This window comes from Anolis carolinensis, unplaced genomic scaffold (genome assembly GCF_035594765.1).
Source record: "Anolis carolinensis isolate JA03-04 unplaced genomic scaffold, rAnoCar3.1.pri scaffold_14, whole genome shotgun sequence".
NCBI lineage: Eukaryota > Metazoa > Chordata > Lepidosauria > Squamata > Dactyloidae > Anolis > Anolis carolinensis.
In genome coordinates, this window is record NW_026943825.1 from 8,032,810 (window position 1) to 8,059,937 (window position 27,128).

Genomic DNA, 27,128 nt, shown 5'->3' on the forward strand with positions numbered 1-27,128 from the left:
ACGGCTCATAGCTTCCTAGGGTTCTAGCTTCTGAAGCCACGGCTCATTGCTTCCTGGGGTTCTATATTCAGGTACCAGGCTCATTGCTTCCTAGGGTTCTAGCTTCTGACGCCATGGCTCATTTCTTCCTGGGGTTCTAGATTGAGGCACCAGGACTCATTGATTCCTATGGTTCTAGATTCTGATCCCAGGGCTCATTGTCTCCTAGGATTATAGCTTTTGAAGCCACGGCTCATTGCTTCCTAGGGCTCTGGCTTCTGACTGCAGAGCTCATAGCTTCCTCGGGTTCTAGCTTCTGACGCCATGGCTCATTTCTTCCTGGGGTTCTAGATTGAGGCACTAGGACTCATTGATTCCTATGGTTCTAGATTCTGATCCCAGGGCTCATTGTCTCCTGGGGTTCTAGCTTCTGAAGCCACGGCTCATTGCTTCCTAGGGCTCTGGCTTCTGACTGCAGAGCTCATTGCTTCCTAGGGTTCTAGCTTCTGACGCCATGGCTCATTTCTTCCTGGGGTTCTAGATTGAGGCACCAGGACTCATTGATTCCTATGGTTCTAGATTCTGATCCCAGGGCTCATTGTCTCCTAGGATTATAGATTCTGATCCCAGGGCTCATTGTCTCCTAGGGTTCTAGCTTCTGAAGCTACGGCTCATTGCTTCCTAGGGTTCTAGCTTCTGACGCCAGGGCTCATTTTTTCCTGGGGTTCTAGATTGAGGCACCAGGACTCATTGATTCCTATGGTTCTAGATTCTGATCCCAGGGCTCATTGTCTCCTAGGGTTCTAGCTTCTGACGCCATGGCTCATTTCTTTCTGGGGTTCTAGATTGAGGCACCAGGACTCATTGATTCCTATGGTTCTAGATTCTGATCCCAGGGCTCATTGTCTCCTAGGGTTCTAGCTTCTGAAGCCACGGCTCATTGCTTCCTAGGGTTCTAGCTTCTGACGCCAGGGCTCATTTCTTCCTGGGGTTCTAGTTTCTGAAGCCACACTCATAACTCCCTAGGGTTCTAGATTCTGACGCCAGGGCCCATCGCTTCCTATGGTTCTAGATTCTGAAGCCACGGCTCATAGCTTCCTAGGGTTCTAGCTTCTGACGCCATGGCTCATTGCTTCCTGGGGTTCTATATTCAGGTACCAGGCTCATTGCTGCCGAGGGTTCTAGATTCTGATCCCAGGGCTCATTGTCTCCTAGGATTATAGCTTTTGAAGCCACGGCTCATTGCTTCCTAGGGCTCTGGCTTCTGACTGCAGAGCTCATAGCTTCCTCGGGTTCTAGCTTCTGACGCCATGGCTCATTTCTTCCTGGGGTTCTAGATTGAGGCACTAGGACTCATTGATTCCTATGGTTCTAGATTCTGATCCCAGGGCTCATTGTCTCCTGGGGTTCTAGCTTCTGAAGCCACGGCTCATTGCTTCCTAGGGCTCTGGCTTCTGACTGCAGAGCTCATTGCTTCCTAGGGTTCTAGCTTCTGACGCCATGGCTCATTTCTTCCTGGGGTTCTAGATTGAGGCACCAGGACTCATTGATTCCTATGGTTCTAGATTCTGATCCCAGGGCTCATTGTCTCCTGGGGTTCTAGCTTCTGAAGCCACGGCTCATTGCTTCCTAGGGCTCTGGCTTCTGACTGCAGAGCTCATTGCTTCCTAGGGTTCTAGCTTCTGACGCCATGGCTCATTTCTTCCTGGGGTTCTAGATTGAGGCACTAGGACTCATTGATTCCTATGGTTCTAGATTCTGATCCCAGGGCTCATTGTCTCCTGGGGTTCTAGCTTCTGACACCATGGCTCATTTCTTCCTGGGGTTCTAGATTGAGGCACCAGGACTCATTGATTCCTATGGTTCTAGATTCTGATCCCAGGGCTCATTGTCTCCTAGGGTTCTAGCTTCTGAAGCCACGGCTCATTGCTTCTTAGGGTTCTAGCTTCTGACGCCATGGCTCATTTCTTTCTGGGGTTCTAGATTGAGGCACCAGGACTCATTGATTCCTATGGTTCTAGATTCTGATCCCAGGGCTCATTGTCTCCTGGGGTTCTAGCTTCTGACGCCACGGCTCATTGCTTCCTAGGGTTCTAGCTTCTGACGCCAGGGCTCATTTCTTCCTGGGGTTCTAGATTGAGGCACCAGGACTCATTGATTCCTATGGTTCTAGATTCTGATCCCAGGGCTCATTGTCTCCTAGGGTTCTAGCTTCTGAAGCCACGGCTCATTTCTTCCTGGGGTTCTAGATTGAGGCCCCAGGACTCATTGATTCCTATGGTTCTAGATTCTGATCCTAGGGCTCATTGTCTCCTAGGGTTCTAGCTTCTGAAGCCACGGCTCATTGCTTCCTAGGGTTCTAGCTTCTGACGCCAGGGCTCATTTCTTCCTGGGGTTCTAGATTGAGGCACCAGGACTCATTGATTCCTATGGTTCTAGATTCTGATCCCAGGGCTCATTGTCTCCTAGGGTTCTAGCTTCTGAAGCCACGGCTCATTGCTTCCTAGGGTTCTAGCTTCTGACGCCAGGGCTCATTTTTTCCTGGGGTTCTAGATTGAGGCACCAGGACTCATTTCTTCCTGGGGTTCTAGATTGAGGCACCAGGACTCATTGATTCCTATGGTTCTAGATTCTGATCCCAGGGCTCATTGTCTCCTAGGGTTCTAGCTTCTGACGCCATGGCTCATTTCTTTCTGGGGTTCTAGATTGAGGCACCAGGACTCATTGATTCCTATGGTTCTAGATTCTGATCCCAGGGCTCATTGTCTCCTAGGGTTCTAGCTTCTGAAGCCACGGCTCATTGCTTCCTAGGGTTCTAGCTTCTGACGCCAGGGCTCGTTTCTTTCTGGGGTTCTAGATTGAGGCACCAGGACTCATTGATTCCTATGGTTCTAGATTCTGATCCCAGGGCTCATTGTCTCCTGGGGTTCTAGCTTCTGAAGCCACGGCTCATTGCTTCCTAGGGCTCTGGCTTCTGACTGCAGAGCTCATTGCTTCCTAGGGTTCTAGCTTCTGACGCCATGGCTCATTTCTTCCTGGGGTTCTAGATTGAGGCACCAGGACTCATTGATTCCTATGGTTCTAGATTCTGATCCCAGGGCTCATTGTCTCCTGGGGTTCTAGCTTCTGACACCATGGCTCATTTCTTCCTGGGGTTCTAGATTGAGGCACCAGGACTCATTGATTCCTATGGTTCTAGATTCTGATCCCAGGGCTCATTGTCTCCTAGGGTTCTAGCTTCTGAAGCCACGGCTCATTGCTTCTTAGGGTTCTAGCTTCTGACGCCATGGCTCATTTCTTTCTGGGGTTCTAGATTGAGGCACCAGGACTCATTGATTCCTATGGTTCTAGATTCTGATCCCAGGGCTCATTGTCTCCTGGGGTTCTAGCTTCTGACGCCACGGCTCATTGCTTCCTAGGGTTCTAGCTTCTGACGCCAGGTCTCATTTCTTCCTGGGGTTCTAGATTGAGGCACCAGGACTCATTGATTCCTATGGTTCTAGATTCTGATCCCAGGGCTCATTGTCTCCTAGGGTTCTAGCTTCTGAAGCCACGGCTCATTTCTTCCTGGGGTTCTAGATTGAGGCCCCAGGACTCATTGATTCCTATGGTTCTAGATTCTGATCCCAGGGCTCATTGTCTCCTAGGGTTCTAGCTTCTGAAGCCACGGCTCATTGCTTCCTAGGGTTCTAGCTTCTGACGCCAGGGCTCATTTCTTCCTGGGGTTCTAGTTTCTGAAGCCACACTCATAACTCCCTAGGGTTCTAGATTCTGATCCCAGGGCTCATTGTCTCCTAGGGTTCTAGCTTCTGAAGCCACGGCTCATTGCTTCCTAGGGTTCTAGCTTCTGACGCCAGGGCTCATTTTTTCCTGGGGTTCTAGATTGAGGCACCAGGACTCATTGATTCCTGGGGTTCTAGATTGAGGCACCAGGACTCATTGATTCCTATGGTTCTAGATTCTGATCCCAGGGCTCATTGTCTCCTAGGGTTCTAGCTTCTGACGCCATGGCTCATTTCTTTCTGGGGTTCTAGATTGAGGCACCAGGACTCATTGATTCCTATGGTTCTAGATTCTGATCCCAGGGCTCATTGTCTCCTAGGGTTCTAGCTTCTGAAGCCACGGCTCATTGCTTCCTAGGGTTCTAGCTTCTGACGCCAGGGCTCATTTCTTCCTGGGGTTCTAGATTGAGGCACCAGGACTCATTGATTCCTATGGTTCTAGATTCTGATCCCAGGGCTCATTGTCTCCTAGGGTTCTAGCTTCTGAAGCCACGGCTCATTGCTTCCTAGGGTTCTAGCTTCTGACGCCATGGCTCGTTTCTTTCTGGGGTTCTAGATTGAGGCACCAGGACTCATTGATTCCTATGGTTCTAGATTCTGATCCCAGGGCTCATTGTCTCCTGGGGTTCTAGCTTCTGAAGCCACAGCTCTTTGCTTCCTAGGGTTCTAGCTTCTGACGCCATGGCTCATTTCTTCCTGGGGTTCTAGATTGAGGCACCAGGACTCATTGATTCCTATGGTTCTAGATTCTGATCCCAGGGCTCATTGTTTCCTAGGGTTCTAGCTTCTGAAGCCACGGCTCATTGCTTCCTAGGGTTCTAGCTTCTGACGCCAGGGCTCACTGATTCTTAGGGTTCTAGATTCTGATGCCATGGCTCATTTCTTCCTGGGGTTCTAGATTGAAGCACCAGGACTCATTGCTTCCTTTGGTTCTAGATTCTGATCCCAGGGTTCATTGTTTCCCAGGGTTCTAGCTTCTCAAGCCATGTCTCATTGCTTCTCTCATTGCTTGGGTTCTGGGTTCTGACGCCATGTCTCTTTGCTTCCTAGGGTTCTGGATTCAGGGCTCATTGTCTCCTATGGTTCTAGCTCCTGAAGCTAGGGCTCATTGCTTCTCAGCATTTCAGCTTCTGAAGCCAGGGCTCATCGCTTCCTAGGGTTCTAGATTCCGAAGCCGACTAGCGAGGCTTTTAGTTTGCAGTCCAGAAACTCTTTCCGTTGCCTGGTTTCCAGGGGCAGGCGCTACATGATGGAGCAAATCGAGAAGAACAACGAATTGCATGCCATAAGGTCCGAGCAGCGGGATCAAGAAGCCCAAGAGATGCTGGACTACCTGGAGCGGCTGCAGTTCGAAGACGAAAGAGTAAGTCAGAGGAACGGCCAGGATCTGGATGAGGAGAAGAGCTCCCACTATATATATAATTTATTATATTATTATTAATATATTATTATTACACCACTTTTTCTCTCCTTTGTGGAGAGAAAAAGTGGTGTAATAATAATACAGTAATTATATTATTACAGTAATAATAACAACAACAATAGTAATAGTAATAATAATAATAGCATGTTGCGTTAATTGATTCAAACTATGAATGGACTTTTCGGGTAATTCATTCATTTGCTGTTTACCTTTTTTTCTCTCTCTCTCTCTCTCTCTCTCTCAGCGCCATCTAGTGGTTACTCTTGCATTTGCAGGTTACAACATTAATATTAGTGTTAATATATTATATTAATAATAATAATACTATTATATTCTTATCTGCCTCTCCTCGTGGCTCAACAACAACAACGATAGCATGTTGCATTAACTGATTCGAACTATGAATGGAGTCTCACTTATCCACCAAAATATCACCAAAATATCACGATATATTGAAAACATTGACTACAAAAATGCCTTGGATAATCCAGAACATTGGATAAGCGAGTGTTGGATAAGTGAGACTCTACTGTAATTCATTCATTTGCTGTTTATTTATCTTTTTTCTCCCTCAGCGCCATCTAGTGGTTAGTCTTGCATTTTCAGGTTACAACATTAATAATAATAATAAGAATAAGAATAATAATGTTAATACATTAGAGTCTCACTTATCCAAGCTAAACGGGCCGGCAGAACCTTGGATAAGCAAATATCTTGGATAATAAGGAGGGATTAAGGAAAAGCCTATTAAGCATCAAATTAAGTTATGATTTGACAAATTAAGCACCAAAACATCATGTTATACAACAAATTTGATAGAAAAAGTAGTTCAAAACGCAGTAATGTTATGTATTACTGTATTTACGAATTTAGCACCAAAATATCACGATATATTGAAAACATTGACTACAAAAATGCATTGGATAATCCAGAGCCTTGGATAAGCGAGTGTTAGATAAGCGGGACTCTACTGCATATAATATACAATAATTTATAAATATATAATATATTGTATATACTTATAATATTGATAATAATATTATAATGTAATACAACATTATACTAATAATATTATAATATAATAATATAATAATATATTATATATTAAATTTAATATTACTAATAATATTACCATATAATGATATAGCACAATATAGTAATTTGATGCTTATATTGTGCTATGCTAATAATATATTGTATGTTCATTTGATTTGTAAGCTGCTCTGAGTCCCCTCCGGCGTGAGAAGAGAGGGATATAAATGTAGTAAATAAATAAATAATATTGATAATATATTATTATAGTAATAACTAGCTGTGCCCGGCCACGCGTTGCTGTGGCAAAGTATGGTGGTATGGGAAATAAAGTATTGAGGAAATGGTGGTAGTTAAGGTAATGGGTAAAGGTGTGGAGTCCAGGTAATCCAGTTAAAGCAGATAATATAAGATTATAAATGGGTTATATAGCTGTGTGGAAGGGCCTTGAGTCTACACTGCCATCTAATCCAGTTAAAATCTGATAATCTGTATTTTATAGGCAGTGTGGAAGAGGCCTAAGTGAGGCCTAACTCTGCCTGTCCCCTGGGTGAGTGGGTTGCTAGGAGACCAAGTGGGTGGAGCTTAGCCTTCTAACTGGCAGCAATTGGATAAAAACAATTATTCTTCTCCCTCTACTTGGGACTTTATTTTTCTTTTCTTTTTGTTGTATCAACCTAGAGGCGTGGATGATGGGTTGTGTTGTCAATTTTCGAGGTTGTGGGGTGTTTAGTTTTGTTGTTTTGGCGGTCGCCAGGATTCCATCACTCTTTTATATATATATAGATAGCTAATAATAATAATAATAATAATTTATTTTTATTATTACTATTATATGTCCTACCTGCCTCTCCTTGTGGCTCAAGGTGGGTTACAGCATAGCAATAATGTATTTTCTATACGCAACAAAGAAGTTTCTGATCTGCAGAGAGGGCTAATATCATTCCCCCCCCCCCCCCATTTTCCCCAAACATTTTCTTTTCCATTGCTTCTCGATTTCTGGAATGTTTGCATCTTTGCATATACGTCAGATTGTAATTTTCCTTATAGGAGAGTCGTGCCCCAAGGCATCGCATGAGTACGATGCAGAAACGGTGTGTTTTGGACCTTTCTTTCTAGGAAATGGAGCGCCGGCGGCTGGAGCAGCTGAGGATCCAGGCCGAGATCCGGCAGATCAACGACGAGAACCAGAAGCGCAAAGAGGAGATGCTGGCGCAGGAGCGCATGGCTGACATGCGGGTGCTGGAGTACCAGAAGCAGAAAATGGTACGGAGGAGACGCCGCAGAGTCCTGGCTAGTTATAGCCCCATGTCTTTCAGGATTTATGTATTATTTATTTATTGACAGTATTTATATTCCACGGATCACAATGCACACATACATGGCAAACATTTAATGCTACTGCTAGACCTATAACACATACAGACAGACAGTAGAGGTACTGTATATACTCAAGTATAAGCCTAGTTATTAGCTATGCTAATTTTATCTATCTATCTATCTATCTATCTATCTATATACTGTATATACTCAAGTATAAGCCTAGTTATTAGCTATGCTAATTTTATCTATCTATCTATCTATCTATCTATCTATATATATACTGTATATACTCAAGTATAAGCCTAATTATTAGCTATGCTAATTTTATCTATCTATCTATCTATATATATACTGTATATACTCAAGTATAAGCCTAGTTATTAGCTATGCTAATTTTATCTATCTATCTATCTATATACTGTATATACTCGAGTATAAGCCTAGTTATTAGCTATGCTAATTTTATCTATCTATCTATCTATCTATCTATATACTGTATATACTCGAGTATAAGCCTAGTTGTTAGCTATGCTAAATTTATCTATCTATCTATCTATCTATCTATATACTGTATATACTCGAGTATAAGCCTAGTTATTAGCTATGCTAATTTTATCTATCTATCTATCTATATACTGTATATACTCGAGTATAAGCCTAGTTATTAGCTATGCTAATTTTATCTATCTATCTATCTATCTATCTATATACTGTATATACTCGAGTATAAGCCTAGTTATTAGCTATGCTAATTTTATCTATCTATCTATCTATCTATCTATATACTGTATATACTCGAGTATAAGCCTAGTTATTAGCTATGCTAATTTTACCTACATATATATATATACTAGACATGTCCAAAAAATCATTTTGAATCGTATATCGGAATTATTTCGGATTGTTCTCGCTTTTTGATACGCATTCCGAGACATTTTCTCACAGCACAACCAGCAATGTAATTCGAACAATTGTTGGCCCATTCTCTAATTGTCTCTTAATGTTTCGTTAATTCTCCCCCCCCCCCAATTTTTTAAATATATTTTTAAAAATATTTTTTAATTTTTTTTTGTTTCTGCAACCTACCTAGAATGGGAGCTTAGCGCAGCCTAACATGGCTGCCATTCCCCGGCCAATCAGAAGCTTCCACGATGGACGCAAAGCTGGGGGCTAGGGTTGATGAGGATAGCTCAAGAAATGAGGGCGGGAGAGCCCTGTAAAAGTCCCCCCCCCCCCCCGGTTCCTTTTTTTTTGGCAATTGCGCATGCGCGTCCGCCATTTTAGAAACATTTAGAATCATTACGAATTTTCAGAAATATCCGAATTTTTGGGGTGAAAAAGTCGGAAATACTTTCTATATCAAAGCACCAGCGCCCCCTACTTTAGAAACGAGAATTAAAACATTTTTTTCATTGACCGGACATGCCTAATATATACTGTATATACTTGAGTATAAGCCTAGTTATTAGCTGTGCTAATTTTATCTACATATATATATATATATATACTGTATATACTCAAGTATAAGCCTAGTTATTAGCTATGCTAATTTTATCTACATATATATATATATATATATATATACATACTGTATATACTCGAGTATAAGCCTAGTTATTAGCTATGCTAATTTTATCTACATATATATATATATATATATATATATATATATATACTGTATATACTCAAGTATAAGCCTAATTAGCTATGCTAATTTTATCTACACACACACACACACACACATATATATATATATATATATATATACTGTATATACTCAAGTATAAGCCTAGTTATTAGCTATGCTAATTTTATCTACATATATATATATATATATATATATATATATATATACTGTATATACTCGAGTATAAGCCTTGTTAGTAGCTATGCTAATTTTATCTACATATATATATATATATATATATGTACTGTATATACTCGAGTATAAGCCTAGTTATTAGCTATGCTAATTTTATCTACATATATATATATATATATACTGTATATACTCGAGTATAAGCCTTGTTAGTAGCTATGCTAATTTTATATACATATATATATATATATATATATATATACTGTATATACTCGAGTATAAGCCTAGTTATTAGCTATGCTAATTTTATCTACATATATATATATATATATATATATATATATATATACTGTATATACTCGAGTATAAGCCTAGTTATTAGCTATGCTAATTTTATCTACATATATATATATATATATATATATATATATACTGTATATACTCGAGTATAAGCCTAGTTATTAGCTATGCTAATTTTATCTACATATATATATATATATACTGTATATACTCGAGTATAAGCCTTGTTAGTAGCTATGCTAATTTTATCTACATATATATATATATATATATATATATATATATATACTGTATATACTCGAGTATAAGCCTTGTTATTAGCTATGCTAATTTTATCTACATATATATATATATATATACATATATATACTGTATATACTCGAGTATAAACCTAGTTATTACCCTGTTTCCCCGAAAATAAGACAGTGTCTTATATTAATTTTTGCTCCCAAAGATGCACTAGGTCTTATTTTCAGGGGACGTCTTATTTTTCCACAAAGACGAATTCACATTTATGGTTGAATCTTTAAAAATGAAAATTTATTATCTTCTGTACAGTAGTTGTCATCACAAAACAACATAACCAAACTGTGAATCCTTTCAAGAATTTTGATATTATATTTTATTGCTATACTGTTTTAAAATTACTGTTTTAAATTTCTGTTTGTATGTGAATTTATGTTGTTGTTGGGCTTATCCCTGTGTAAGCTGCCCTGAGTCCCTTCTGGGAGATGGAGGTGGGATACCTTTTATGTGTTTTTAATCCTGTATTGTTGTTTTAATTGATATATTGCATTACTGTTTTATCTGTTTTATATTGTGATTGTATTAGGTTGCTTATATTTTGTCCTTATGTTGTTTGGGCCTCTGCTTCATGTAAGCTGCCCCGAGTCCCCATGGGAAGATGGTGGCGGGGTGTAAATAAAGTTTTTTATTATACAAGAATAAAGTTATTATTATTATTATATTATTATTATTATTATTATTATTATTATTATTATTATTATTTCTTGATACTACCTTTATTTCCATGTACAACAATCTATGGTATGTACATTTACCGATCCTGCATGCTTCCAAACAAAAACTTTACTGGGTCTTACTTTCGAGGTAGGCCTTATATTTAGCAATTCAGCAAAACCTCTACTACCGTGTTTCCCCGAAAATAAGACCTCCCTTTGCCCCCATGGCTTCTGATTGGCTCCTGGAGCCAGGGCAAGGGAGGGTGGGAGGGAAGGAAGGAAGAGGGCTTTCCACTCGTCCCCAAGGCTCCTTAAAGGTACAGGACGCATTGGGATTCTCCTCTCATCCTTATTCCAATCCTATGCCATGAAACTGATTATTTTATACTATTATTCTATTACCATATTATTATCATCATATCTGTTACTATTATTATATCCCATTATTATATTATCCTATTAATATATTTTATATCATTATATTATATTTTTATATTATTATTATTATATCATTATATTATTATTCTATTATATTTTCATATTATTATATTATTCTGTTATTATTATATTCTATTTTATATTATCCTATTAATATATTTTATATCATTATATTCTATACTATTATTCTATTATATTATCATATTATTATTTTATTATTATTAGCATATTCTGTTTTATTATTATATTCCATATTATAGTATCCTGTTAATATATTTTATATCATTCTATTCCATTCTATTATTCTATTATATTATTCTATTATTATTATATTATTATGCTATTCTGTTATTATATCCCATCATTATATTATCCTATTAATACCATATGATTATCATATTCTGTTATTTTTATATCCTATTATTATATTATCTCATTAATATATTGTATATCATTATATTATTATTATTATATTATCATATTATTATTATAGTATATTATATTATTCATCATTCATGACTACATTGAAACTAGAATAGAGAGAAATCAGCGTGGAAACCTTGTGAAACCTAAACTGCAAGAGGTACCATAGATTGTTGCACATGTAAATAATGGTAGTAACAAGAAATTCTTGATAGGATTCATAGTTTGTCTGGTTATGCTGGTTTGTGATGACAACTACTTTACAGTATATAATAAATGTTCATTTTGTTGTTCAACAATAAATGTGAGCTCTTCTTCATGGAAAAATAAGACATCCCCTGAAAATAAGACCTAGTGCATCTTTGGGAGCAAAGATTAATATAAGACCCTGTCTTATTTTCGGGGAAACAGGGTAGGTCTTATTTTCTGGGGATGTCTTATTTTCAGGGAAACAGGGTAGCTATGCTAATTTTATCTACATATATATATATATATATACTGTATATACTCGAGTATAAGCCCCTAGTTATTAGCAATGCTAATTTTATCTACATACATACATATATATATATATATATATATATATATATATACTGTATATACTCGAGTATAAGCCTAGTTATTAGCTATGCTAATTTTATCTACATATATATATATATATATATATATATATATATATATATATACTGTATATACTCGAGTATAAGCCTAGTTTGTCAGCCCTTTTTTAGGACTGAAAAAATACCTCCTCGGCTTATACTCGAGTGAGGGTCCTGGTCAGCTTATACTCAAGTATATATGGTACATTTATTATTTTTCTCTATTTTTATTGGTATTATTACATTTATTATATTACTCTATTATTGTTACTATTAAATTTATTTTACTCTGTTTTTATTATTATTAATACATTTATTATTTCACTCTGATATTATTATTGTTATTACATTTATTATTGTACTCTATTTATTATTATTAAAAGGATACGTAAGGGCATTTACATTGAAGATGAGAATCATGATTTGATCAGAGTTGGACAGTCTTAGCTATGTAAATATTCAAAAACATTTAACCTACGGATGGCTCAATTAATGTAATTTTATTGATATCTATTTTTATTTCTGAAATTTACCACCCTCGGCTCATACTGGAGTCAAGGTTTTCCCAGTTATTTTGTGGTAAAATTAGGTGCCTCGTCTTATATTCGGGTCGGCTTATACGCAAGTAGATAATTCAACATTTTCCAACTTCAGCTTCGGGAGGTTGTGCTTGAGTCTGGCCACCGGGGGAGCTCTCGCTTCACCCATATGATGGCGAGTCCTTTTGGTCGTAGTACTTCCTCCTTGTTCTTTGATCGCCGACAGTTTTTTTTATGGTGTCGTAAATTCAATTGAATTAACGTCCCCGCATTAAGACGCAGATGTTCTTTGTCCTTTCCTAGGCGCGAGAGGCTGAGTTTGAGGAGGAGCAAAAGAGAATCCATCGCGAGAAGGAGATGGAAACCGCCCGCCTGCGGGCCATGCAAGAGAAAGCCCAGGACCACCAAGCGGAGCAGGTAGCGTGACACATGGGAACGTTTCCCAATACATAAGAGGACACAAGGCATTGAGTAAGCAGGCTTGTTTTCTGCCGCCCTGTAGACCAGGATTCAAATTCCAGGTAAACATATTCCACTTGAATGTTAGGAAGAACTCCCTAACGGTAAGAGCTGTTCAGCAGTGGAACTCACTTCCTCGAGTCCGGTAGTTTCTCCAAAGTTATACATTGACGAAACATCAACCAAGAACTTGGAATCATAAACAGGAGACCGATCTCCTTTGAAAGGCCTGAAGCAAGACACTTAATTTAAGCCGGTGATTCCCAAAGTGGGCGCTACTGCCCCCTAGTGGGCACTGGAGAGATCCAGGGGGGCGGTGATGGCACCTATTAGGACACAAGGGGCGGAGCTAGAGGAGTGGGTGTGGCTTCTTCCCAAGAGCCTGAGACAGGGCTGAGCCTCTATACCTCTCCTGAGGCACTTGTTGGGACAGAGGGCGGAGCTAGGGAAGGGGGCGGGGCCTCTTCCCAATAGCCTGAGATAGGGCTGAGCCTCTATTCCTCTCCTGAGGCACTTGTTGGGACAGAGGGCGGGGCTAGGGAAGGGGGCGGGGCCTCTTCCCAAGAGCCTGAGATAGGGCTGAGCCTCTATACCTCTCCTGAGGCACTTGTTGGGACACAGAGGGCAGAGCTAGGGAAGGGGGCGGGGCCTCTTCCCAAGAGCCTGAGACAGGGCTGAGCCTCTATACCTCTCCTGAGGCACTTGTTGGGACAGAGGGCGGGGCTAGGGAAGGGGGCGGGGCCTCTTCCCAAGAGCCTGAGACAGGGCTGAGCCTCTATTCCTCTCCTGAGGCACTTGTTGGGACACAGAGGGCGGAGCTAGGGAAGGGGGCGGGGCCTCTTCCCAAGAGCCTGAGACAGGGCTGAGCCTCTATTCCTCTCCTGAGGCACTTGTTGGGACACAGAGGGCGGAGCTAGGGAAGGGGGCGGGGCCTCTTCCCAAGAGCCTGAGACAGGGCTGAGCCTCTATACCTCCCCTGAAATGCTTTTTAGAACATGGGGGCAGAGTATAGATGTCCAGCCCTGTCAGGCACTTGGGAAGAGGCCCCGCCCCCTCCTCTAGCTCCGCCCCCTGTGTCCTGGCAGGTGCCGCAGGACAGAGATAGATTCTCAGCTGTAACACCCCTAAGCAGCGTGAACACTGGAAACCAACACGGAGGCCAATAAACAATCTAGTATCTTTATTAATTCAATAAAAGTTCTAAACAAAATTAAGCAGTGTATATAATCAAGCAGTTGACTTTTTAGAAAAGATCAAAATTAGTCCAATAAAATGAAGTTATGTGTCCAGTATTAGAGTCCAAAGTCTATAATCCAAATAACTGAAACACACTCAAACTCTTTGGAAGTTTGAGAGGAGAAAGAACAAGGTTTCGCAGGAAGATTCTTGAAATAAAATCCAGAACAAGGATTCAAGGCTAGGCAAGGTATTTCGTGATGGATCTGAAAACGCAGTCCAAACTTGGCAAGGAGTGGGACGCAACTCCCAGACTACTCGTGAGTAAAAACGCGCCAGTGGGCTGCTTGGAAGCTCAGGAACAAGAGACGATGTTCTTCATTCAATAGTCACGTTGACACCGCAACAGGGGAAACTCAGTGCAGAACTTTTATTGAAGTTCAAGAGCTCCCCCAAGCAGGTGTTTGACTCCCCAAATCTTCCCAGAGAACGGAGCTGTTTTCAAATCGCACCAGATGCCTGCCTCCCTGAAACTTCCCGAGAGAACCGATTTAGCCACAGTCGCCTCTCTCCGCTAATCTCATGCTTCTCCTTAAACTCTGTCTTTGGGAGCAATCTGTTTTGAGAAAAGCCCTTCTATCAAACACCAAACTTTCCGGAGAACCAGGCTCCGTTTCAAGGGCATCCCTAATTGGCTCTGGCACAGAAATGTCAACAGGAGACATCTGGAAAGGGACGGAATCTTGCTGAGATGGAAGAAAGCCCAAGTCCTCTTCAGTTTGATCTATGATGGCTGCGGGGTCATGGGCCAAAGGTGCCTGAGACATCACATCAGCCCTGCCTCAGAGCTCGTAACTCCGCCCATCCCAGTCCCAGCCCTGCCCACCTCCCCCTCCCAGCCCTGCCTCTTGGACTAGGGGAGAGGCTCAGCCCTGCCCTCTTGAGCAGGAGCCACACCCACCCATCTAAGCCACGCCCCCTTTCCAGGGGGTGCTGAGTCATATTTTTTCTGGAAAGGGGGTGGCAAGCCAAATAAGTTTGGGAACCACTGATTTACGGCCTCCACGACACTCATGACATCGTGCCTAACACACCTGCACCTCAAGGCCTTATCTTCCTAGCAGAAGGAACTGCTAGGAATCATAATAAACCCACCCTAGATGAATTGGAAAAGAAGATTTGATATGAATTGACAATCCGAAGCGTGGAGAATGGAAGATAAACAACTTACCCTTTACTCTTCCCCATTTCCTCTTTTTTTTTTTCCTTTCCTCTCCCCCCCTTCCTGCTTTCCTTTTAATTATTGTATATAAAACTCTTCAATAAAAAAAAGGCCTTATCTTGAATCCTTTTTCCAATGTTTATATGATAGAACCCATTAGGAAATGGAACAGAAATCGGGTTACACAGTGTTATATATCTCGACGGAGACTGTGCAGAAGGAGGTGTTTAGGAAGGAGGTGCCGAAGAGCTCCTTCCGCACGGTCCAAAAAAGTACGCAGAAAAAGTGATATAGTTAGTAGGATGCCCTCCTCTCTTTCCAGGACGCCCTCCGGGCCAAGCGCAACCAAGAAGCGGCCGAGCGAGAATGGCGCCGGAAGGAGAAGGATGCCGCCCACAAAAAGGCGCAGACCGAAGCCATGCTCAAGCAGAGCCGCCTGGAGCAGGTGGCCCAGAAGGAGCACAACCTGGCCGTCCAGGTGCAAAGGGACCGAGCCGAGTTCGAGAGGATTGTCCGGTAAGGAGGCGGGGTCAACACTCTAATTTAAGATAAGATTGTCCAACTCTGATTAAATCATTATTCTCATCTTCTTCAACGTAAATGTGCTTATGTATCCTTTTAATAATAATAAAATAATACAAGGAATAATAATAATTAACCTACGGATGCCTCAATTAATATAATTTTATTGGTATCTTTTTTTGTTTCTGAAATTTACCACTCTTGGCTTATACTAAGGTCAATGTTTTCCCAGGTTTTTTTGTGGTAAAATTAGGTGCCTCGGCTTATATTCAGGTCAGCTTATACTCGAGTATATACAGTAATTTTATTGGTATCTTGGTTTATACTGGAGTCAATATTTTCCCAGTTTTTATGTGGTAAAATTAGGTGCCTTGGCTTATATTTGGGTCGCCTTATACTTAAGTAAATATGGTAATTTTATTGGTATCTCGGCTTATACTGGAGTCAATGTTTTCCCAGTTTTTTGTGGTAAAATTAGGTGCCTCGGCTTATATTCGGGTCGGCTTATACTCGAGTAAATACGGTAATTTTATTGGGATCTTGGCTTATATTAAGGTCGGCTTATACTCAAGTATATACGGTAATTTTATTGGGATCTCGGCTTATACTGGAGTCAATGTTTTCCCAGTTTTTATGTGGTAAAATTAGGTGCCTTGGCTTATATTTGGGTCGCCTTATACTCGAGTAATTATGGTAATTTTATTGGTATCTCGGGTTAAACTGGAGTCAATGTTTTCCCAGGTTTTTTGTGGTAAAATTGGGTGCCTCGGCTTATATTTGGGCCGACTTATACTCGAGTAAATACGGTAATTTTATTGGTATCTCGGCTTATACTGGAGTCAATGTTTTCCCAGTTTTTTTGTGGTAAAATTAGGTGCCTCGGCTTATATTCGGGTCAGCTTATACTCGAGTATATACAGTAATTTTATTGGTATCTCGGCTTATACTGGAGCCAATGTTTTCCCAGTTTTTTTGGTGGTAAAATTAGGTGCCTCGGCTTATATTCAGGTCGGCTTATACTCGAGTATATACAGTAATTTTATTGGGATCTCGGCTTATACTGGAGTCAATGTTTTCCCAGTTTTTATGTGGTAAAATTAGGTGCCTCGGCTTATATTCAGGTTGGCTTATACTCGAGTATATACAGTAATTTTATTGGTATCTCGGCTTATACTGGAGTCAGTGTTTTCCCAGTTTTTTTGTGGTAAAATTAGGTGCCTTGGCTTATATTTGGGTCGGCTTATACTCAAGTATATACAGTAATTTTATTGGTATCTCGGCTTATACTGGAGTCAATGTTTTCCCAGTTTTTTTGTGGTAAAATTAGGTGCCTTGGCTTATATTTGGGTCGGCTTATACTCGAGTATATACAGTAATTTTATTGGTATCTCGGCTTATACTGGAGTCAATGTTTTCCCAGTTTTTTTGGTGGTAAAATTAGGTGCCTCGGCTTATATTCGGGTCGGCTTATACTCGAGTATATACAGTAATTTTATTGGTATCTCGGCTTATACTGGAGTCAGTGTTTTCCCAGTTTTTTTGTGGTAAAATTAGGTGCCTTGGCTTATATTTGGGTCGGCTTATACTCAAGTATATACAGTAATTTTATTGGTATCTCGGCTTATACTGGAGTCAATGTTTTCCCAGTTTTTTTGGTGGTAAAATTAGGTGCCTCGGCTTATATTCGGGTCGGCTTATACTCGAGTATATACGGTAGTTCCATCGTTGGTGGAGTTCAGAGTGGTCTTGGATTGCGGGTGAACTATATGTCCCAGGACCTACAACTCTCAGCGAACCCATCACCTCTTTGGTGTCTCTTCCAGGATCCAGAAGGATCAGATTGCGAAGGAGCAGAAGGAGCACGAGCGGCGGGCCACGCTCCAGCAGATCCATGCCGACGAGATCCGGCGCCAGGTGCGAGAGCACCAGCAGAAGCAGATCCAGGAGCGCATCGCCATCTTCGAGGAGGGCAAGCGCCTGAAGGAGGAGGCGCGCCGGCGCAGCGAGCGCATCAACGAGATCAAGCGGAAGAAGCTGGACGAGCTCCGGTGAGTCTGCTCAGCTTGGGATTAGGAATCAGCCGGGTTTCCCTGTAACAGGCAGTAAGAGCACCTAAAGCTTCAGAGAGCTTCTGTTCAAGCCTTGCAAAGCTCCCTGCTTGAGCGGTGATGGCACAATTGTTGGCATAGATCTGTTCTTGAGGAAAGCATATGTCTGTGTTTTAGATGGATTGGGGATCAGCTGGTTTCCCCTGTAATAGACAGTAAGACCCCCTAAAGCAGGGGTCCCCAAACTTTTTAAGCCGAGGGCCGGTCCACAATCCTTCAGACTGTTGAGGGGCCGGATTATCATTTGAAAAAAAAAATACAAACAAATTCCGATGCACACTGCACATGTCTTATTTGTAGTGCAAAAACAACAAGAACAAGAACCATGAAAGAACAATACAATATTTAAAAATAAAAACAATTTTAACCAACATACATTTATCAGGATTTCAATGGGAAATGTAGTCCTGCTTTTGGCCAATGAGATAGTCAAGTTAATTAGGGTTGTTGTTGTTGTTGTTGTTGTTGTTGTGTGCCTTCAAGTCATTTCAGACTTTGGGTGAGCCTAAGTCTAAAATTTATTTATTTATTTATTATTTACTGCATTTATTTACTACATTTGTATCACACCCTTCTCACCCCAAAGGGGACTCAGAGTGGCTTACAAATTATATGTACATACAATATATTATATTATTAGCATAGCACAATATTAGCATTATATTGAACTATACCACTATACTGTAATATTATTAGTAACTAGCTGTGCCCAGCCACGCGTTGCTGTGGCAAAGTGGTGGTGGTATTGGTTAAAAATTGTTGTGTAATTTTTATTTGACGTTATTTGCATTTTTTTTAATTAATTTTACTGTAAGTTATATTTTTTATTTATTAGACTTTATTATTTTCTTGTATTATTTTTAGTTATTTTCTGTTATTATAGTATTTTATTGTATTAATTTTAGTGTTTTTTATTATTTTTTATTGGGTTGCTAGGAGACCAAGTTGGAGGAGCTTAGCCTTCTAACTGGCAGCAATTGGATAAAAACAATTATTCCTCTCCCTCTAATTAGGACTTTGTTTTTCTTTTCTTTTTGTTGTATCAACCTAGAGGCATGGATGAGGGGTTGTGCTGTCAATTTTCGAGGTTGGGGGGTGTTTACTTTTGTTGTTTTGTCCGCTGCCGTGATGCCATCACTCTTTTATATATATAGATGTTATATGTAATATAGAATATATAATATTACTAGCTGTGTCCGGCCACGCGTTGCTGTGGCGAAGTCTGGTGGTATGGGAAATAAAGTATTGAGGAATAGGTGGTAGTTAAGGTAAAGGGTAAAGGTTTTCCCCTGACATTAAGTGCAGTCATGTTGGTGCTCATCTCCATTTATAAGCCAAAGAGCCGGCGTTGTCCGTAGACTCCTCCAAGGTGATGTGGGATGACTGCATGGAGCGGCAGCAATTGGATAAAAACAAATTAGATAATTTGTGGAAGAGGCCTAAGAGAGGCCTAAGTCTGCCTGTCCTCTCAGCTGAGTTGGTTGCTAGGAGACCAAGTGGGCAGAGATTAGCCCTGTAACTGGCAGCAATTGGATAAAAACAATTATTCCTTTCCCTCTAATTAAGACTTTAGTTTTCTTTTCTTTTTGTTGTATCAACCTAGAGGCGTGGATGATGGATTGTGTTGTCAAATTTCGAGGTTGGGGGGCCTGTAGTTTTGTTGTTTTGTTGGTCGCCGTGATGCCATCACTCATTTATATATATAGATTATATGGTATTATTATTAGTGTTATATTGTATTACATTATAATATTATTATCAATATTATATGTATATATAATATATTATATTATAAAACTGAGGGCAGGGGCCAGGTAAATGACCTCGGAGGGCCGCATCCGGCCCCCGGGCCTTAGTTTGGGGACCCCTGACCTAAAGCTTCAGAGAGCTTCTGTTCAAGCCTTGCAAAGCTCCCTGCTTGAGCGGTGATGGCACAATCGTCGGCATAGATCTGTTCTTGAGGAAAGCATATGTCTGTGTTTTAGATGGATTGGGGATCAGCTGGTTTCCCCTGTAATAGACAGTAAGACCCCCTAAAGCAGGGGTCCCCAAACTACGGCCCGCGGGCCACATGCAGCCCATCGAAGCCATTTATCCGGCCCCCACGGCACAAAGGCAGAAGAGGGTTCGACTAAATGGCCCAAGGGGTCTCTTCCTACTCTCTTTATTATTATTATTATTATTATTATTATTATTATTATTATTATTATTATGACACAGCAACACTGAGGCTGGGAGGCCATCTGTCAGGGGTGCTATTATTATTATTATTATTATTATTATTATTATTATTATTACCATTGAGGCTGGTAGGCCATCTCTCAGGGTTTCTTTACTTGTGCTTGTGCTATTATTATTATTATTATTATTATTATTATTATTATTATTATTATTATTATTACCATTGAGGCTGGTAGGCCATCTCTCAGGGGTGCTTTACTTGTGCTTGTGCTATTATTATTATTATTATTATTATTATTATTATTATTATTATTATTACCATTGAGGCTGGGGGGCCATCTCTCAGGGGTGCTTTACTTGTGCTTGTGCTATTATTATTATTATTATTATTATTATTATTATTATTAGCATTGAGGCTGGGAGGCCATCTCGCAGGGTTTCTTTACTTGTGCTTGTGCTATTATTATTATTATTATTATTATTATTATTATTATTATTATTATTATTACCATTGAGGCTGGGAGGCCATCTCTCAGGGGTGCTTTACTTGTGCTTGTGCTATTATTATTATTATTATTATTATTATTATTATTATTATTATTATTATTACCATTGAGGCTGGGAGGCCATCTCTCAGGGGTGCTTTACTTGTGCTTGTGCTATTATTATTATTATTATTATTATTATTATTATTATTATTATTATTATTACCATTGAGGCTGGGAGGCCATCTCTCAGTGTTTCTTTACTTGTGCTTGTGCTATTATTATTATTATTATTATTACCATTGAGGCTGGGAGGCCATCTCTCAGGGGTGCTTTACTTGTGCTTGTGCTATTATTATTAGTATTATTATTATTATTATTATTATTATTATTACCATTGAGGCTGGTAGGCCATCTCTCAGGGGTGCTTTACTTGTGCTTGTGCTATTATTATTAGTATTATTATTATTATTATTATTACCATTGAGGCTGGGAGGCCATCTCTCAGGGGTGCTTTACTTGTGCTTGTGCTATTATTATTAGTATTATTATTATTATTATTATTATTATTATTATTATTATTACCATTGAGGCTGGTAGGCCATCTCTCAGGGGTGCTTTACTTGTGCTTGTGCTATTATTATTAATATTATTATTATTATTATTACCATTGAGGCTGGGAGGCCATCTCTCAGGGGTGCTTTACTTGTGCTTGTGCTATTATTATTATTATTATTATTATTACCATTGAGGCTGGTAGGCCATCTCTCAGGGGTGCTTTACTTGTGCTTGTGCTATTATTATTGTTATTATTATTATTATTATTATTATTATTATTATTATTATTATTATTACCATTGAGGCTGGGAGGCCATCTCTCAGGGGTGCTTTACTTGTGCTTGTGCTATTATTATTTGTATTATTATTATTATTATTACCATTGAGGCTGGGAGGCCATCTCTCAGGGGTGCTTTACTTGTGCTTGTGCTATTATTATTATTATTATTATTATTATTATTATTATTATTATTATTATTACCATTGAGGCTGGGAGGCCATCTCTCAGGGGTGCTTTACTTGTGCTTGTGCTATTATTATTATTATTATTATTATTATTATTATTATTATTATTATTACCATTGAGGCTGGGAGGCCATCTCTCGGGGGTGCTTCACTTGTGCTTGTGCTATTATTATTATTATTATTATTATTATTATTATTATTATTATTATTATTATTACCATTGAGGCTGGGAGGCCATCTCTCAGGGGTGCTTTACTTGTGCTTGTGCTATTATTATTATTATTATTATTATTATTATTATTATTATTATTATTATTATTATTGAGGCTGGTAGGCCATCTGTTAGGGATGTTTTATTTGTGCTTGTGCTATTTTTATTATTGCTCAGTGGCCCCGGTCTGAGGGATTGTGAACTGGCCCCCAATTTTAAAAGTTTGGGGACCCCTGCCCTAAAGCTTCAAAGAGCTTCTGTTCAACCCTTTCAAAGCTCCCTGCTTGAGCGGTGATGGCACGATCGTCAGCGTATATTAAACTCTCTTTTCCTTCTGGCCGTGGCTGGTCATTTGTGTCACAACGTGTCCTTTTTTCTCTTCCTTGCAGAGCCGTCGGCCTCCCTGAAAAGTACTGCGCTCAAGTGGAACGCAAAGCCTTTGTGGAGTCGGCCTCAGTGCGCTGAACGGGGCAACCCCATAAAGGAACGCTGTAGCATTTCCATATGTAACCTAGATTTTCTATTTTCTCAAAAGTATTTTCTGAATAGAACTATTTCTGGACCCGTGTGGTTGTTTCGTCTTGCTTTCAAGATACAGACTTAGATCAATACGGTTCCTCATGTTGTGATGACCCCAACCATACAATTATTTTATGGTTTTTCAGTCTAACAGTTGAGTTACCTGTGTGCCATTACATCAGTGCTTCTCAACCTTCCCAATGTGGTGACCCCTTAATACAGTTTCTCATGTTATGCTGGCCCCCAACCATAAAATTATTTTATGGTTTTCCAGTCTAACAGCTGAGTTACCTGTGTGCCATTACATCAGCGCTTCTCAACCTTCCTAATGTGGTGACCCCTTAATACAGTTTCTCATGTTGTGCTGGCCCCCAACCATAAAATTATTTTATGGTTTTCCAGTCTAACAGCTGAGTTACCTGTGTGCCATTACATCAGTGCTTCTCAACCTTCCCAATGCTGTGACCCCTTAATATGGTTCCTCATGTTGCGGTGACCCCAACCATAAAATTATTTTATGGTTTTTCAGTCTAACAGTTGTTACCTGTGTGCCATTACTTCAGTGCTTCTCAACCTTCCCAATGCCGTGACCCCTTAATATGGTTCCTCATGTTGCGGTGACCCCAACCATAAAATTATTTTATGGTTTTCCAGTCTAACAGCTGAGTTACCTGTGTGCCATTACATCAGTGCTTCTCAACCTTCCCAATGCCGTGACCCCTTAATATAGTTCCTCATGTTGCGGTGACCCCAACCATAAAATTATTTTATGGTTTTTCAGTCTAACAGTTGAGTTACCTGTGTGCCATTACATCAGTGCTTCTCAACCTTCCCAATGCCGTGACCCCTTAATATGGTTCTTCATGTTGCGGTGACCCCAACCATAAAATTATTTTATGGTTTTTCAGTCTAACAGCCGAGTTACCTGTGTGCCATTACATCAGCGCTTCTCAACCTTCCTAATGTGGTGACCCCTTAATACAGTTTCTCATGTTGTGCTGGCCCCCAACCATAAAATTATTTTATGGTTTTCCAGTCTAACAGCTGAGTTACCTGTGTGCCATTACATCAGCGCTTCTCAACCTTCCTAATGTGGTGACCCCTTAATACAGTTTCTCATGTTGTGCTGGCCCCCAACCATAAAATTATTTTATGGTTTTCCAGTCTAACAGCTGAGTTACCTGTGTGCCATTACATCAGTGCTTCTCAACCTTCCCAATGCCACGACCCCTTACTCCACCTTCTCATGTCGTGGTGACCCCCAACCATAACATTAGTTTCGTTGCGACTTCATCACTGACATTTTGCTCCTTTTATGAATCAAGTAAGAAACACTGGGGTGTCTGTGGTGGAGGAAAAACAGGAAATCTAGGATATGCAGGATGTATTTGCATTCACTGGATCAAATTTGGCACAAATATCCGATACGCCCAAATTTGAATAACTGGTGGGGTGGGTCGGGGGGAATAATTTTGTCATTTGGGAGTTGTAGTTCACTTACGATCAAAGAACATTCTGAACTGCACCAAGAATTTAATTTATTTATTTACTTATTTATTTATTTACTACATTTATATCCCGCTCTTCTCACTCAGAGCGGCTTACAAATCAAATGAACATACAATATATTACTAGCATAGCACAATAAAGCATTAAATTACTATAATTTACTATATCATTATATGGTTATATTATTAGTAATATTACATATAATATATAATATATAATTAATATTATTATATTGTATTATTAGTATAATATTGTATTACATTATAATATTATTATCAATATTATATGTATATATAATATATACATATAATATTGATAATAATATAACTATATTGTACTATACCACTATATTGCAATATTATTAGTAATATTACATGTAATATATAATATATATTATATTGTATTATTGTTCTATTGTATTACATTATCATATTATTATCAATATTATATGTATATACAATATATTATAGATTGATAAATTAAACAATGGAGTTGAATAAACTTGTATTTCATTATCATATTATTATCAATATTATATGTATATACAATATATTATAGATTGATAAATTAAACAATGGAGTTGAACAAACTTGTATTTCATTATCATATTATTATCAATATTATATGTATATACAATATATTATATATTGCTAAATTAAACAATGGAGTTGAACAAAGTTGTATTACATTATCATATTATTATTAATATTATATGTATATACAATATATTATAGATTGATAAATTAAACAGTGGAGTTGAACAAACTTGTATTACATTATCATATTATTATCAATATTATATGTATATACAATATATTATATATTGATAAATTAAACAGTGGAGTTGAACAAACTTGTATTTCATTATCATATTATTATCAATATTATATGTATATACAATATATTATAGATTGATAAATTAAACAATGGAGTTGAACAAATTTGTATTACATTATAATATTATTATCAATATTATATGTATATACAATATATTATATATTGATAAATTAAACAGTGGAGTTGAACAAACTTGTATTTCATTATCATATTATTATCAATATTATATGTATATACAATATATTATAGATTGATAAATTAAACAGTAGAGTGGAACAAACTTGTATTACATTATAATATTATTATCAATATTATATGTATATACTAGGGTTGTCCAAAAAATCGTTTTGATTCTTATATCGGAATTATTTCGGATTGTTCTTGCTTTTTGAATCGAGTTCCGAGACGTTGTCCCTGGGCGCAACCACCAATGTAATTTGAACCATCGTTGGCCCATTCTCTAAATGTGTCTTAATGTTTCGTTAAAGTCTACACAAGTAGAAGAGGGACTTTCACAGTGATAAGAACCCAATTGAACAGGAAATAAGACTTTCAAACCAGGAACAGGTTTCTTCAAATATTGAAAAATAGTGTATTATAAAAAGTTATGAAAATTCGCCAAAAATCATAGGAGACAGGAAACATTCTGCAATTTGTTGAGCAAAGAGCGTTGAATGTGATCTCCCACTGTACCAAATTTGATGAGGATAGCTCAAGAAATGAGGGCGGGAGAGCCTTGTAAAAGTCCCCCCCCCCCCGGTTTCCTTTTTTTTTTGCGATTGCGCATGCACGTCCGCCATTTTAGAAACATTTAGAATCATTACGAATTTTTGGAAATATCCGAAATTTTTGGGTGAAAAATTCGGAAATACTTTCTATATTGAAGCGCCGGCACCCCCTACTTTAGAAACGAGAATTGAAACATTTTTTCCATCCATCAGACATGCCTAGTATATACAATATATTATATATTGATGAATTAAACAAGAGAGTTGAACAAACTTGGCACACAGAACTCTCAACGACCGACAGAAAATACTGGAAGGGTTTGCTGGGCATTGACCTTGAGTTTGGGAGTTGTAGTTCGCCTACATCCAGACTCAAACCATGATGGATCTGGACCAAGCTTGGCACTAATACTCAATATGCCCAAATGCGAACACTGGTGGAGTTTGGGGAAAATAGACCTTGACATTTGGGAGTTGTAGTAGCTGGGATTTATAGTTCACCTGCAATCAAAGAGCATTCTGAACTCCACCAACAATGGAATAGAACCAAACTTGGCAAACAGAACTCCCACAACTTAACAGGAAATACTGGAAGGGTTTGATGAGCATTAACCTTGAGTTTGGGAGTTGTAGTTCACCTACATCCAGAGAGCAAACAATGCTCCAAACAATGATGGATCTGGACAAAACTTGGGTTAGAAGGCACGATTATCAAGTTAGTTGGATGTGAATCAGACAGGACTTGTCTCCACTGGGTGGCAGTCCAGGCTTATCCAAACGGTAAAGAAAGTCCTTGGAACATATAGTGTCAGATGTACTGTATATACACGAGCATAAGCCGACCAGAATATAAGCCGAGGCACCTAATTTTACCACAAAAAAACTGGGATGACTTATTGAGCCGAGTATAAGCAGAGAGTGGGAATTGAAGCAGCTACTGGTAAATTTCAAAATAAAAATAGATACCAATAAAATTACATTAATAGAGGCATCAGTATGTTAAATAATAATAATAATAATGATAATAATGATAATAATGATAATAATGATAATAATAATAATAATAATAATAATAATAATAATAATAATAATAATAATAATAATTCACTGCACCCTCGCAGTGATGTTGACCGGCTATATCTGCCCAGAAGATCAGGGGCAGAGGACTCTTACAAGTCAAACAAGCAGTCAAAGAAGAAGAACATGCCCTGGCAGAAGATGGAAAGCAAAGTGAAGAACCTGCTTTGGTTGAAGTCAAAAATCAGAAACTCCTCAAAGCACAGCAGACAAAAAACCAGTACAAGAAAACTGCACTACAAACTAGAGCTGACAGCTGGCACAACAAAACATTGCATGGAAAGTTCCTTGACAAAATTGAAGGAAAAGTTGATAAGGAGAAGACCTGGCTGTGGCTCACGAATGGGACCCTGAAGAAGGAGACAGAAGGCCTGATCCTTGCAGCCCAGGAGCAAGACATCAGGACAAAGGCCATTCAGGCCAAGATCGAAAAATCAGCTGATGACCCAAAA

General features: G+C 39.0%; 1 protein-coding gene across 1 annotated transcript in view; it reads left to right on the forward strand.

Annotated features, from left to right (window-relative positions):
- cfap45 (cilia and flagella associated protein 45) overlaps positions 1-22,568 on the forward strand; it is a 33,038-nt gene extending 10,470 nt beyond the window's left edge. The window contains exons 7-12 of the mRNA XM_062965075.1: positions 4,995-5,124; positions 7,336-7,482; positions 12,923-13,036; positions 15,799-15,992; positions 17,822-18,046; positions 22,396-22,568. Coding sequence (XP_062821145.1) covers positions 4,995-5,124; positions 7,336-7,482; positions 12,923-13,036; positions 15,799-15,992; positions 17,822-18,046; positions 22,396-22,471 — 886 coding nt within the window. The 3' untranslated portion in view covers positions 22,472-22,568. The remainder of the gene's footprint in view (positions 1-4,994; positions 5,125-7,335; positions 7,483-12,922; positions 13,037-15,798; positions 15,993-17,821; positions 18,047-22,395) is intronic.
- The last annotated feature ends 4,560 nt before the right edge of the window (positions 22,569-27,128 follow it).